This window comes from Hyalella azteca, unplaced genomic scaffold, assembly GCF_000764305.2.
Source record: "Hyalella azteca isolate HAZT.00-mixed unplaced genomic scaffold, Hazt_2.0.2 contig5402, whole genome shotgun sequence".
Taxonomy (NCBI): Eukaryota; Metazoa; Arthropoda; class Malacostraca; order Amphipoda; family Hyalellidae; genus Hyalella; species Hyalella azteca.
The window spans coordinates 278,771-292,883 of record NW_025935594.1 but is presented as its reverse complement, the minus strand read 5'-3'; the positions used below and the strand labels follow the sequence as shown (position 1 = coordinate 292,883).

The 14,113-nt window shown below is 39.5% G+C and overlaps 1 protein-coding gene across 1 annotated transcript; it reads right to left on the bottom strand.

Annotated features, from left to right (window-relative positions):
• Nucleotides 1-1,259: 1,259 nt before the first annotated feature.
• LOC108675375 (cubilin) lies at nucleotides 1,260-13,511 on the bottom strand (the record flags this gene model as incomplete). The annotated part of the gene is made up of 11 exons (XM_047880445.1): nucleotides 13,137-13,511; nucleotides 12,354-12,516; nucleotides 11,766-11,959; nucleotides 8,839-9,010; nucleotides 8,401-8,632; nucleotides 7,732-7,874; nucleotides 5,340-5,526; nucleotides 4,567-4,730; nucleotides 2,405-2,586; nucleotides 1,695-1,851; nucleotides 1,260-1,450 (listed from the first exon to the last, which is right to left on the bottom strand). Coding segments are annotated over exons 1-11 (2,160 nt in total), but the record flags the coding sequence as incomplete, so codon positions are not given.
• Nucleotides 13,512-14,113: the final 602 nt, after the last annotated feature.

Sequence of the window (14,113 nt, the reverse complement as noted above, 5' to 3'; positions counted from 1 at the left end):
TTCCTTCCACAGTAAGTCCCCAGCAGAGGGCTGTCCGACAAACCTCCATCCCGCACCTAAGATCAAAAATGTCAGTAGTCTCTTCCATAATCTTTATCTGACGATGATGTTTATTTCAGGGTCAACTACGTTTAAGATCACCTGTTATACTGTCGTTATAATTATATAAGCAATAATTTGATACAATCAAATAATATTAGTCAATATTATTCAAAATAATAATACATTTATCAAATATTAGCCCAAAATCGAATGCGATCATCCATGATTCGCCGGAATAGTTTGAACTTCCATAATAGAAAGTTCTAAAATTAACTTCATTTTTCGTCAATTGTACGCTTTACATACCGCGTTCAATATACTATACCCGAATTTTGGACCATTAACGCATATTTTCAGGTTATCTACGTTCAATGGTCACAGAATGTTCTATTCTACCACGGTAACCTTATGCTCAGAATAAATGTTCAGAAAGTGATCAATGCATTTCCAGGTAACCGTATGTTCTATGGGAAATCGTGTGTTACTAAGCATAACTGTATGCAGCGAAAACCATGCGCTATGCTCCGCATCTGCGTTAGGAAAAACTTTGGACAATCTACCATGGCCCATCAGGTTTAATGTCCTCAAGATATTTTACCATTTCTTTTACTTGAGTACCATTTCTCCCATCTTGGTAGGTATGATGCCAATTTGTGATTGACTGCCAATATTTGGGATATTATCAAGTGGCCTGACAATGGGCACAATATATTTGGTATAAATAAATAGTAAACCGAATGGTCAAACCTCATTATCATTCCTTATTGTTTCTGACCTTGTCCAAATTACCGTACTGATTAAACAACAGGACTGCAGGATGTGACTAGAGACACGTCAAGTTTTATGAACGGCGTCGCAGGATGCGCCTAGAGCATCGATCATGTCTTATGAACGGCATCGCACGGTGGTCAAAGAGCAATTCATCAAACTGCTATAAGGGCATCTAGAGATTGATACACTTAATACTTTACCTTCTGCATATTTAAGTAGTTCATTTCACATAAATTGAAGAGAGAAATATTCAAAAGGTACGTACATAATCACCTCTTTGATCTGTTCAAGTCTGGAAATCAGAAATAAAAGTTTAGGCAGCACCTTTTTAGCCACCACGAAGAAAAACGTGGTAGAAAAGCCGTCTTGCTGCTTCAGAATGCACAAAAGAAATAACAATAACATACTTCACCACATTACTAGACTGAAGGACCCTAGCAACATACCTCAACGTAGTCGAAGAGACAGCGGCTCGCCCAGCGCGAGTCCTCGACGTCGAAGCTCGTAAAGTTCAAGACGACCGCCTTACCCGCGGGCTGCTGGATGACATAGAAACATTCGCGGTTGTGAGGGTACGGCAGGGGGAAGTAAGGTGACCGGATGGTGCCCGTGGGACTAAGGAAGGTACCTCCGCACGCTGATGGTAAAATAAAATTAATGAACGTTGATTAGGGAATGTCAAGGTGGTGACTCTTGGGTTCAAGGCGGTTCCTCCGCACACACAGAGAGAATAAAAATTGAAGGCTTTGGACAATGTTAGTGTTAGAATGGTGGAACTCGAAATTGAAAATGTACCTATGCACGTACAGATTACAAATGAAATTAATAAAAAATTATTTTTCCTGGTATTGATATGATTTTTTCCTGGTATTGATACTCACCTACTTGGTACCTTGCCGTGAAGCCTGAACGCGAGACGGAACTATCCGTCTTGAACTTAACGAAAAGTTCGTTGCTCGAAGACATAAAATTTGGGGGGGCATTCCTTCCACAGTAAGTCCCCAGCAGAGGGCTGTCCGACGAACCTCCATCCCGCACCTAAGATCAAGAATATCAGTAGTCTCTTCCATAATCTTTATCTGACGATGATGTTTATTTCAGGGTCAACTACGTTTAAGATCACCTGTTATACTGTCGTTATAATTATATATTTATTTTGGCTGTTGGGGCACGTAGCAAGATTACTTATTACTAACGTTTACATGTCCTGCATGGGGCCATACTTTCAAAATCCGCTAAGAGGACGTAAGTACTTACGCTCTATTTTCTTGTCTATGATTGGTGGATTTTGCTTGAAAGGCCGCCAATGATTGGCTGATGAACTTACGATCTCTTAACTTTTTTGGAAAGTATAGGCCCTGATTACATGAATATTTCAGCACAAACTGAATGGCAATCAATTGTTGAGTAGGCCGACCTTTCCGCATTCACAAAATAATTGCTTACAGTTCCATGACCGTTCAATGGAATATTTTAATGAAAAATATTGTCTCATTTTAATATTATAACATCATCATCATCATTATCAGATTGTTGAAGATCATATCTTCGCCTGTCTACATAACTTTGGGCGCAAGATCAATGTGCCAACCTCGATATAGTCATAGGCGCAGTTGGGTCCCGCCTCGAGTTCAATATCAATGAGATGGAAGACGACTCGAGAGCCTTCGCTGACTCTGATGTCCCAGTAGCAGACGGCGCGATGGTGATATGGTTCAGGGTAGCCAGGACTGATGATCTCACCAGTCACTGATGTCATGATTCCTCCGCAGCCTGTGCATAACAGGAGTAAATCACACACATCTTAACAGCTTTATTTGAAAATGCATATAAGCATTCTCTTTGTTTCTAATCTAATTTTTGATCATTTATTCAAGCAATTTTATCTGTAACAAAACCATCTAAGAACGTATACATTAAAAACGCACAGGCCAAATTTTAGTACATTAACGACGTTACTCAGAACCCATGCACACGGGAGCATCTATACATATTTGTCCTTCTATTGCATTACAATAAAACAAAAGCATCTTTGTATATTAGTACTGCTGTTACATTACAATAAAAGAAATAACATCTTTGTATATTAGTACTGCTGTTACATTAAAATAAAACAAATTAGGACTATGTTCGAGACAAGTTCCTTATCTCGCCGACGGCCTTAATAAAATTTGGAATAATTTTATATTTGAAACCATAAAATTTTTATTTTACAGCATCGGCTCCCAAACCGTATTACGCATACCAAAGAGGAAAGGCGCACAATAAGTCGAGCACTTACATATGGCACGCACACACTTTTAGGGGTCACAGGGGCCATACTTTCAAAACTGGCTAAGTGAACGTAAGTATTTACGCTCTATTTTCATGTCTATAATTGGTGGATTTTGCTCGACAGGCCGTCAATGATTGGCTGATGAACTTACGATCTCTTAACTTGTTTTGAAAGTATGGGCTCTGAGCGATATTTAGCTGGGTATTTTTTGCATCACAAATTCTCTACTACTTAATACCAGACAATCTGAAAAAGATCTACTGCAGTTACCACACGCCATCCACCAGCCATCGGCTCACCGTTAATCTCGAACATTTAACTTCCTCAATTAACTAATTAGAAGTGCATTTGATGATATTTGGTGGTGTGGTTCCCATGGGAAAAATAAAAAAAATGAGGCATAGAATGACCATGAAGAGGTAGTTGAAATGGAAAAAAACAGTCGGACATGAAAATAGGTGCGTACAGAAGCTGGAGGGGATCATTTGCTTCAGCAAGGTGGAGAGTCTGGGTGAGCGTTGAGGTAAGGCATGCTGAGTTTGCAAATTCATGAAGAATATACTGACTTAAACAGTGGCTGTGAACATACGGCACTATATGGCTTCTAAGCCGTTTTGGAACTGGTGTGCCATGCGATGTTTCCGGAGTAGTCTGTGATTTCGTAGCTCTGAGACTGAGGGTAGCTGTGCATGTTTAGGCTGAGCTTTCGCTCCACGCCTATATAGTTAAATTTGTGGTCAAGGGCTGCCCTCCCTTGAATAGCCGGTGTTGCCTTGCTATTGCGGGATTTTCGGCTGTAGTGACTATGAGATTATAGAAGAACTCTGGCTCATATGTTATAATGGTGGACCATGTTTTGCGCAATTATTAGTGAATGACTGAATCTATGGCGAGGATGTCACATTTTTTATGTTTTAATACATAAAGTCGGACCAGAGTCTGCTTGTGATTAATCTTGGTGATTTCTTTTGGACTTTCTGCAGTTTTGATATGGATGCTCTGGATGGGATGTGCAAAGGTATCAGGGGGTAAATAGGAGTTGATCTGAAGAATGCGAGTTACAGGGTGTGTTGGGGGGAGGTGGTATAATCTTTCTATCTCGAGAAGGTTTGTGACGGTTATCGCTTACCTGGTTGTTATCTGGGACCCGAAAGCGTTTACTGCAAAAATTAAGCCTACGTCTGTTCCTTTGTTCATCTGTGGGTCGCGGATATTGCCTTTGAAAATCTCAGGTTTGAATCTCCTGATGACGGGAATTCATTTGATAAAATAACTTGCTTCTAATGCTTTATATTGGCAGCTAATATGAAGTAATAGATATAAAATGTATTATATATAGTACGGGACCCATAATTGATACTCAATCCCACTATGCTTTGGAAACACTGTCTACCAAAGATCTGGCCAAGAGAATCCCGCCATTTGTCCGGGATTCTAGTATTTCCACTAGTATTTATATATGGATTCTTAACACTAACCAGTGGAAGCCGCGTCCCACGAAGCCCTGAAGCCGGTGCCGGAGTAGTACTGGTTGCTGACCATCTTTAAGAAGAGGTGTTGTGAGTGCGACACAATCTCCGGCACTGTTATGTTCACCCCACACAGCTTCGAGATGAGAGGCGATGTGGCATACGCTCCATTCCTGCGATTTCATTTCACTCACACTTTTCTAAATAACTGATTGCTTCAGATCGTATATAAAATCTGGTTGCTTCAGATCTTCAGATAAGTTATTTGTATATATATGACGCTTGTTCCCTCAAACATCTCATGGATCATAATAATAATATAATAATAATAGCGGTTTCAGCGTTATTAGGCCGTAGGCCTGTCGCCAATTGTTAACATCGCAGAACATTCACAGCATTTTGCGGGCTCGAACTCGCAACTCACTGCTACAATTCCGCTGATCTTAACCGCCCGGCCTCCTTGCCCATTCTGACCAGAAACCGGCGCACAAAGCTGGGATCGAACCCGCGCCTCTATGCTCTAATCTTGGTACTCTGAACTGTAACCACTGGGCCACCCTGCCATCAAATCATCACTTATAAATTTCAGATGGCACTTCTACCTCCAACGTAAACCTGCACCTTAATTCTAACTTAAGTCTGTGCCTCCCGTTGATAAATTATACATGTATATTGTATACGGTCACACCGAAATTTGACATATACAGTGACGACCGTTATCAATACTCTGCGTATCTGAAGTTCTAGTAATGAGAATTACTGAAGAGAAAAAAAATTGTCACCTGATTTCAACGTAGTCATCCGTACAGTCCCTGCTAAAGCCCACATCGAAAGCTTCGAAGGTGAGCGCCACCTGGCGGTTAGCTGGGGCAGTGATGGTCCAGACGCAGGAGCGAGAGGGAGGGTAGCGTCCAGGGTATCTGGGGGAGCTTATTGTGCCCACCTCAGTGTGATAGTGCCCTCCGCACACTGAACGGTGAATACACGAACAAAAAATAGTCAGAATGTTCATACTGAAAATTTGCGCGGACTTAATTCTGCGACGATCGTAAATCTAGGCTTAGCATCTGACATTGGATGGAAGGTTTCTTCCAAATCCGCAATTGAAATTAACCCAGGAACCAATTTCGTAAAAGCGTCTGAATTCATTTTATATATGGCAACTCAATTAGGCTAGGGCGTCGAAAGGATTCTAAAATTGACTGCCAAATTCATTGTTATCGTCATTTAAACTATAATTAAAAAAACACACGCTAAGTAATTTCACCATTTCCCCATCGAAAAAATTTTGAAGACCACCTCCATCATCAGTCAGAAAATACAAATGAAATCAACAGAAATAAGTAATTGGGCCCATTCGTATCTGGTTTATGAATACAGTTGTGCGCGGTGCGCATCAGCCTACGTCGGAATGACGCCACGTTATTTCTACAACAGAGATGCCGAACGCCGCGGCAGGAGTTAGCGTTCATAAATTCCGCTAACTTAACCCCCCCCCTCCCAATTCTACTGTGCACCTTCACGCTTGTAATGGAGAGTGTGTTTATATTTTGGGCCCCACCTCTGCATGGTTCTACGTATTTAAAGATTTTTGGATCGAAACCTATTTTTAAACGGAAATGCTATGTCAAAAGGCTCACAGTTATCATCCGCTTGAAGTTTTTAATCGACGTTTCTTTATGTTTCTTACCAGTTTCCAATGAAGATTTAATAAATTTATTTAGCATTTACTTTGCTCTCAAATTTTTGGTTAACTTTCGATTTAAGCAGACAATATATACATGAACTTTTATTTAAATGCATTTCTGAATAACGCAATTCAGTGCTGTAGATGATACAGCGAGGAGGACTGGAATAATGAGCATCATTATGAGGTTAAAATGCAATTAGAGAACTTACCTAAATTAAACAAATATTGAAGTTGATTTATATTTTTTTAGTATGAACCTAAAAATAAAATACCAGTTCTAATTAGCATAAACCGTAAATTGAAATGGCTGCATTCACAATGAACAAAGCATATTCCATATCAAGTTACAAGAAGCAAGTTTCAATGCTTCTTTTAACTTGAAAATGAATGTTTGTTGCATTCGAAACGTCGTTAATAAACAAAAATTACTTCCTGAAACTGGCCGTTCAATCTACCGTCTTCTGAAGAAAAGTTGCACTCCATGATAATATTAATCAACGAATTCTCTGGTCATCAATCGCACGTGTAGCTATAAGCAAGTAAATTCTGCCATCTAATAAACGTGTTTTATGTAATTGTGCTGCATTTTCTACATTTACATATAAATGTTCTGAATTTAGTACATTTACTTGTAATTGTGCTGCATTTAGTACATTTACTTGTAATTGATCTGCATTTAGTACATTTACATGTAATTGTGCTGCATTTAGCACATATACATGTAGTTGTGCTGCATTTATTACGTTTACATGTAGTTCTGATGCATTTAAAACATTTATTTGCAGTTGTGCTGCATTCATTACATTTGCATGTAATTCTGCTGCATTTAATACATTTAATTAGCATAAACCGTAAATTGAAATGGCTGCATTCACAATGAACAAAGCTTATTTCATTTCAAGTTAGAAGAACAAAGTTTCAAAGCTTCTTCTAACTTGAAAATGAATGTTTGTTGCATTCGAAACGTCGTTAATATGCAAAAACGACTTCCTGAAACTTACCATTTAATCTACCGTCATCTAAAGAAAAGTTTCACTCCCTGATAATATAAATCAACGAATTTTCTGGTCATCAATCGCACGTGTGTAAATAAGTAAATTCTGCCATCTAATACTAGTTTTATGTAATTGTGCTGCATTTTGTACATTTACATATAAATGTTCAAAATTTAGCAAATTTACTTGTAGTTGTAATGCATTTAGTACATTTGCATGTAATTGTGCTGCATTTAGCACATTTACCTGTAATTGTGCTGCATTTACTGTAGTACATTTACTTGTAGTTGTGTTGCAGTTAGTACATTTGCATATAATTTTACTGCATTTAGTACATTTACATGTAATTGGGCTGCATTTAGCACATTTACATGTAGTTGTGCTGCATTTATTACATTTACATGTAATTGTGCTGCATTTAATACATTTATTTGTAATTGTGCTGCATTTAGTACATTTCCTTGCAGTTGTACGGCATTTATTACATACACTGGGAAGCGTTGAGGGCGTGGAAGATGGCGGAGAAGCCGTCGTGGTGGAGGGAAGAGTCTGAGTGGAAGTGCACGGTCAGGATCTCGCCTTGTGACGTCATCGTGGGGGGCGGGCTGGTCCCGCAGTAGCGTAGGGGGTTGCTGCCGGGAAGACAATGGACTTTTAAACTTTAATTTATTGTATAAACTGCCTGAGTTATATTTAGCGGGAATTTTGTTTGACGGAGAGAAACAAATTAATGGTCTTTTAAACTTGAATTTATTTTATAAACTGCCAGAGTTATATTTAGCAGGAATTTTGTTTGACGGAGAGAAACAAATTAATGGTCTTTTAAACTTAAATTTATTTTNATAAAATAAGTTACTAGATCACCTCTGCCTGCCTGTAGCAGTTTACCACATAAAATAAGTTACTAGATCACCTCTGCCTGCCTGTAGCAGTTTACCACATAAAATAAGTTACTAGATCACCTCTGCCTGCCTGTAGCAGTTTACCACATAAAATAAGTTACTAGATCACCTTTGCCTGCCTGTAGCAGTTTACCACATAAAATAAGTTACTAGATCACCTTTGCCTGCCTGTAGCAGTTTACTGCATAAAATACAATACTGCATCACCTCTGCCTGTCGGCAGCAGTTTACCTCATGAAATAAGTTACTAGATCACCTTTGCCTGCCGGCTGCTGTAGACAAAGCAATCGAAGAGTTGTCAAAGATCTCGACGTAATCGTATGCGCAGGACGGATGGTTCTCGAGGGCAAATAGCTGCCAAGTTAGCTGAATGACAAAGCCAGGCGGAGCTTCAATAATCCACCTGCAGTCACTGTTACCGGGGTAGGTGCCCGGGCTGTTGGGAGAGGATAACGTGCCCGACTGGCCCTTCAAGATGCCCCCGCATCCTAAAAACGAAATTAGTTTTATAACAAAATGAAATATTCAGAGAAAATTTGTTTACAGGAATAACGCTTGTTCGTTATAGGTTATTCATACTAAAGGTTATGATTGACCAAATCTATAATTGATTTCGCTTGATGCACCGCTTTATTTCAATTAAAGTGTTCGATTTTATTCCAGACAAAATTATTGAGGCTGGAAAATGGCTCACGGATGTCGACGGTCCAGTAATCGGCCTGGAAGCCTCTGTTGGCAACGGACGCGTCTGTTTTGAATTTGAGCCACAAGAAGTTGAGGGACGAGGTGGTGAGGGGGGGAGTGGATGAGGGAGGTCCACAGTAGTGACCCAACAGAGGGAAACTGGCACTCGCTCCATCTCGTATCTGCAGAGGAGGAGAGCTCCAAATAAAATATATAAATAGATAACAATTTGGTTTTTATTGGTTTTTAACATGACATCAGAGAAGTACCAGGTCTCATTGACGATACATTGAAGAAGAATTTTTATAAATTTCATAATCACACTCTGGGTTATCTCAATCAAGATGGCGTCTGTATCGTGTCGGACCATTTCCTTCAAAACTTCAAGAGGTTGACGACAATGTTTGGGAACCTTTCCTGGTTGCCAATTTAAACAATGTTCCCTCGACAATGTTTGAGAAGGCTCGAAGGTAAAAAGTCACAAATTTGGTGAATAAGCCAGCCTCACCTCGTCACCATCTAAGGTTATCGAGCACTCAGGGGCAGCAAACTTCGATATTTGTAAGTCAGAGCTTTTGCTCTTGACATGATCTCTCTCATATAATTCATATAGTTCATAAATGGGATTGAGGAAACTAAAGCCTCAATTCTCTTAATGGGATTTATGCTCTGCGCCATCGATAGATTTGTTTTCTGGAGATTTTCAAAATATTTTGTAAATCAAGAATCTTCACCCGGTCTATCAAATTTGGCTCTTGTTAAGTCTGCCATGGCATTATATAATTTAAAAATTACAAATTTAACTAAATGTACATTGAAAAATTAATAATAGTTACTTGTTTTTGCTATATTGTACCCAATATTTGGTTGTGCATTGCTATGACGACATCTATGTATCAACTACAAATATGAACACCCGGTAATGAAATTAATTTTATTTACTTTATTAATGAAAAATATCAGTAATATTTCAAACAATTTCAACATTTCACCAGTTACAATATCAATTACGCCAGTGCCATAACATTGACTTATGATAGGGACTGTACTAGACAGCAGGACCCAAACAACGTACCTCATGCACAGTACTAGACTGAAGGACCCAATCAATATACCTCAACACGGTACTAGACTGAAGGACCCAAACAATATACCTCATTACTCACCTACTTGGTACCTTGCCGTGAAGCCTGAACGCGAGACGGAACTATCCGTCTTGAACTTAACAAAAAGTTCGTTGCTCGAAGACATAAAGTTTGGGGGGGCATTCCTTCCACAGTAAGTCCCCAGCAGAGGGCTGTCCGACAAACCTCCATCCCGCACCTAAGATCAAAAATGTCAGTAGTCTCTTCCATAATCTTTTTCTGACGATGATGTTTATTTCAGGGTCATCTACGTTTAAGATCACCTATGTTATACTGTTGTTATAATTATGTAAGCAATAATTTGGTACAGTCAAATAATATTAGCCAATATCATTCGAAATAATATTAAATTTATAAAATATTAGCCCAAATTCGAAAGCGATCATCCGTGTTTCGCCGGAATAGTTTGAACTTCTATAAGAAAAAGTTTTAAAATTAACTTCATTATTCGTTAATCATACGTTTTACATAACGCGTTCATTATACTATACTCGAATTTTTTTATCATTAACGCATGTTTCTGATGATCTATGTTCAATGGTCATAGAATGTTCTACTACGGTAACCTTGTGTTCCGTATAATCGTTCAGAAAGTAAGTTTTTTGTTTGAAGAGCTCTGTATAAGTATGTTTTATGGGAAATCATGTGTTACTCAGTAATAGTATATTACAATGATAGTACCTATGTGCAGCGAAAACCATGCGTGATGCTCTGCATCTGTGTAAGGAAAAACTTCGAAGAATTGGCCAACCATTATTATTATTCTATCTTGTCTTTGGCTTTGTCTAAATTACTGGTTAAACAACAGTACGGCAGGATGTGACTAGAGACACGACACGTCATATGAACAGCGCTGCACGGTGGTCAAAGAGAAATTCTTGAAACTGCTTTAAGGGCATCCAGAGATTGATGCACTTAATAGTTTACCTTCAGCATATTCAAAGAGTTCATTTCACATACATTGAAGAGAAAAATATTCTAAAGGTACATATTATACATAATCACTTCTTTGATAATTCAAGTCTGGGAATCAGAAATAAAAGTTTTAGTCAGGAAACCATTACTTTTTTAGCCACAAGGAAGAAAAACGTGGTAGCAAAGCCGTCTTGCTGCTTCAGAATGCACAAAAGAAATAACAATAGACACACACGTATAAATAATATAACACTTTATCACTCAGAGTTTCACATAGCAATTTCAAGCGGGCTTTTCAATACTGTCAAATAAGTAATGTTGCGTAATGTCTCGCTTAGTTGTGGTCGAAGTAGTGCCAAATAATGTCCCACATAAAGTATAGTTGGAATGTGCAATTAATTTGACATCAGTTGGAAGATCCTCACCGGAAATAACATTGTTATCGAAAATATCTAGCTTCGTACTGTGTGTCTCGCTGGACAACTTCTTGATGACGCTAGCCTCTTAGAGTCCATTTTATATTACAAATTCAAATTGTAAAAAAATTCTGTGAATGAAAACATCTCGTAACTTTAAACAACAAACAAAGCAGAGAGTCGTTTTTTTTTTCCTGTGGTGGTCGGCGATCTTCCAAAAAATTTTAATACTACAAGGAGATCCTTCCAAAAAAATCAAACTCATCAGGGTTGAAAAAAACACTTGGAAAATTAGTTCAAAAAACAAATAAGTTAAGCTTAGTAGTCGCGAATAGATTAACTTTTTGCTCAAACACGGAATGAAAGTTATGAATAATATAATGCATGATATTATCTTGTACATGGTTAAACATTGTCACATGCAAATATCATTGAAAATTTATTCTGCCCAAGTTACTTGCCTCAAAGTAATCAAAGTAACAACGATGTCCACCTCCCTCAAGGTGGAAGTCGGTGACGTTGAGTTGCACCGTCTCGGAGGGGTGCACACGGATCACCCACTCGCACAGCAGGTTGTGGTGGTAGCGGCCATCCATGCCGGGGGCGCTGAAAGTACCCATGTCACTGGTGAGGTAGCCGCCGCAACCTGGGTATACTAAGAAGTAAAAATATTCACTATTAGTTCTAGAATAGGAATGGCAGCAAGCATCGTACTCTAATAAGCTATTAAAGTTAGTTTTTATGTTTATTATTTGCCCATAATAAACAGTTGGTGCATAAATTGTGGCCACGCATGGATTGTCAAAATCGGTGAGACAAAAGTTTCACTAACATGAATAAAATGGATAATTTATTAGTTTGAATGAGGAAAAATACATTTTCGAAATCTGTGAGCCGTTATATCATTGCAGAGCATGAATGAATATGTTCGACTCTTTTCTTGGTTTCAAAGAGAAATTAGGTAGTTCGCTGATCTTTAACTGCTGTCACAAAACCACTCAATGCAGAGGTACAGCATATAAGATCGTTGCTGCGCTTGGAGCACTCACTAGACTCTGAACTGAATGATATATGGAATCCGGTGTCCGTTTGAGATCCGTCGGTGACGAAGTCGACCGCCGCTTCAGCGCCCGACGTGCGCAGCGGGGCCGGGCTGCTGGACGTACAGTATTGCTGCAGCACCGAACTCGAAGGTGACAGGCCATCGCGGATCTAAAGTGGAGAAGACAGCCAGTAAGAAATGAGTTTCACTCTCTTAAGGACTGTAATGAGAGTTTGGGACGAACGAGAATCTCTGTAGCTCAAAAAGAATTATACCTACCCAAGCAATCGATCAAACGCAATAGCTCCGCCAAAGCATAAAGTTGCAGGTGTGATCTTAACCAATATAAAGGTGCTCAAATTTGCAGTTCAGATGCTTCTCAATTGATTGGAGACCACTTGCAATTGATCTCAGCTGGTATCGTAATGCGTCAAAATAATTACGATTAAACCCACTTTCAGGGGTTGTGGCTAATTTGAGACGACTTTTAATGGAAATTACTGAAATTTAGTAAGTCCTATAGCAGCAGTTATAATACGTTCCAGTCGTTGTCAGTGAACCCGATTTCAGCCGGTGGACGAGAANTAATACGTTCCAGTCGTTGTCAGTGAACCCGATTTCAGCCGGTTGACGAGAAATTTGAGATATACGTCTCAATGGTAATTTAGCGATACATCTTCAGTCGGTCGTAGTGGTTGTATGGAAGCGTCTCAACGGTAATTTGACGAGCCATTTTCACTCGGTCGTAGCTGCAGTTGAGGTGCGCCTCACTGGTTAGTAGTGCACCCACCTCCAGTCGGTAGTAGCTGCAGTTGGGGTGCGTCTCAATGGTTAGTATTGCACCCACCTCCAGTCGGTCGTAGCTGCAGTTGGGGTGCGTCTCAATGGTTAGTAGGGCACACTGGAAGAGGAGGCGCTTGCCAGGCACCGTTACGATCTCAATGGCCAAGGTGGCAAAGTGGAAGAGGAGGCGCTTGCCAGGCACCGTTACGATGGTCCACGAGCAGTTGCGGTTGTTTGGGTAATTGCCAGGGTAGCNCGTTCTGCACAGGTGGGGCCGGTGAAGGCCTGAGGACAGGAGCAGGAGAAGGATATCCCAGCGCTGCTGCAGGTGCCGCCGTTGAGGCACGGCCGACTGCTGCAGGGGTCCGCGTTCGTCTCGCATCGAACACCTGGCGAATTTGGTTAACTTCTGCTTTAGTGATAAATCGTTTAACAGAATCAAGGACGAGCGTGTGTAAAAATGAACATAAGTGCTGAATTACGATATAAAAAGTATGATTTATCAAGCAATATATATTTTAAAAACCCAATGCAAAAAAATTATTTCCTAAGTGAATTAGAAACCATTGTCGGACCTTCAAGCCCTACCCATGGATCCACCCGAGCAGGGACACCCGCTGACGTTACTGTCGAATAAGGTGAGCCTATTTCTTTAATTAACTGTGGAATAAGGTAAGCCTTTTTCTTCAATTAACTGTGGAATAAGGTAAGCCTTTTTCTTTAATTAACTGTCAAATAAGGTAGACCTATTTCTTAAATTAACTGTCAAAAAAGGCAATCCAATTTCTTTAATGAACAGTCGAATAGGGTAGACCTATTTATTTAATGAACTGTCGAATAAGGTAGGCCTATTTCTTTAATGAACTGTCAAATAAGGTAGGCCTGTTTCTTTATTGAACTGTCGAATAAGGTAGGCCTATTTCTTTTATGAACTGTCAAATAAAGTAGGCCTATTTCTTTAATGAACTGTCGAATAAGGTAAGC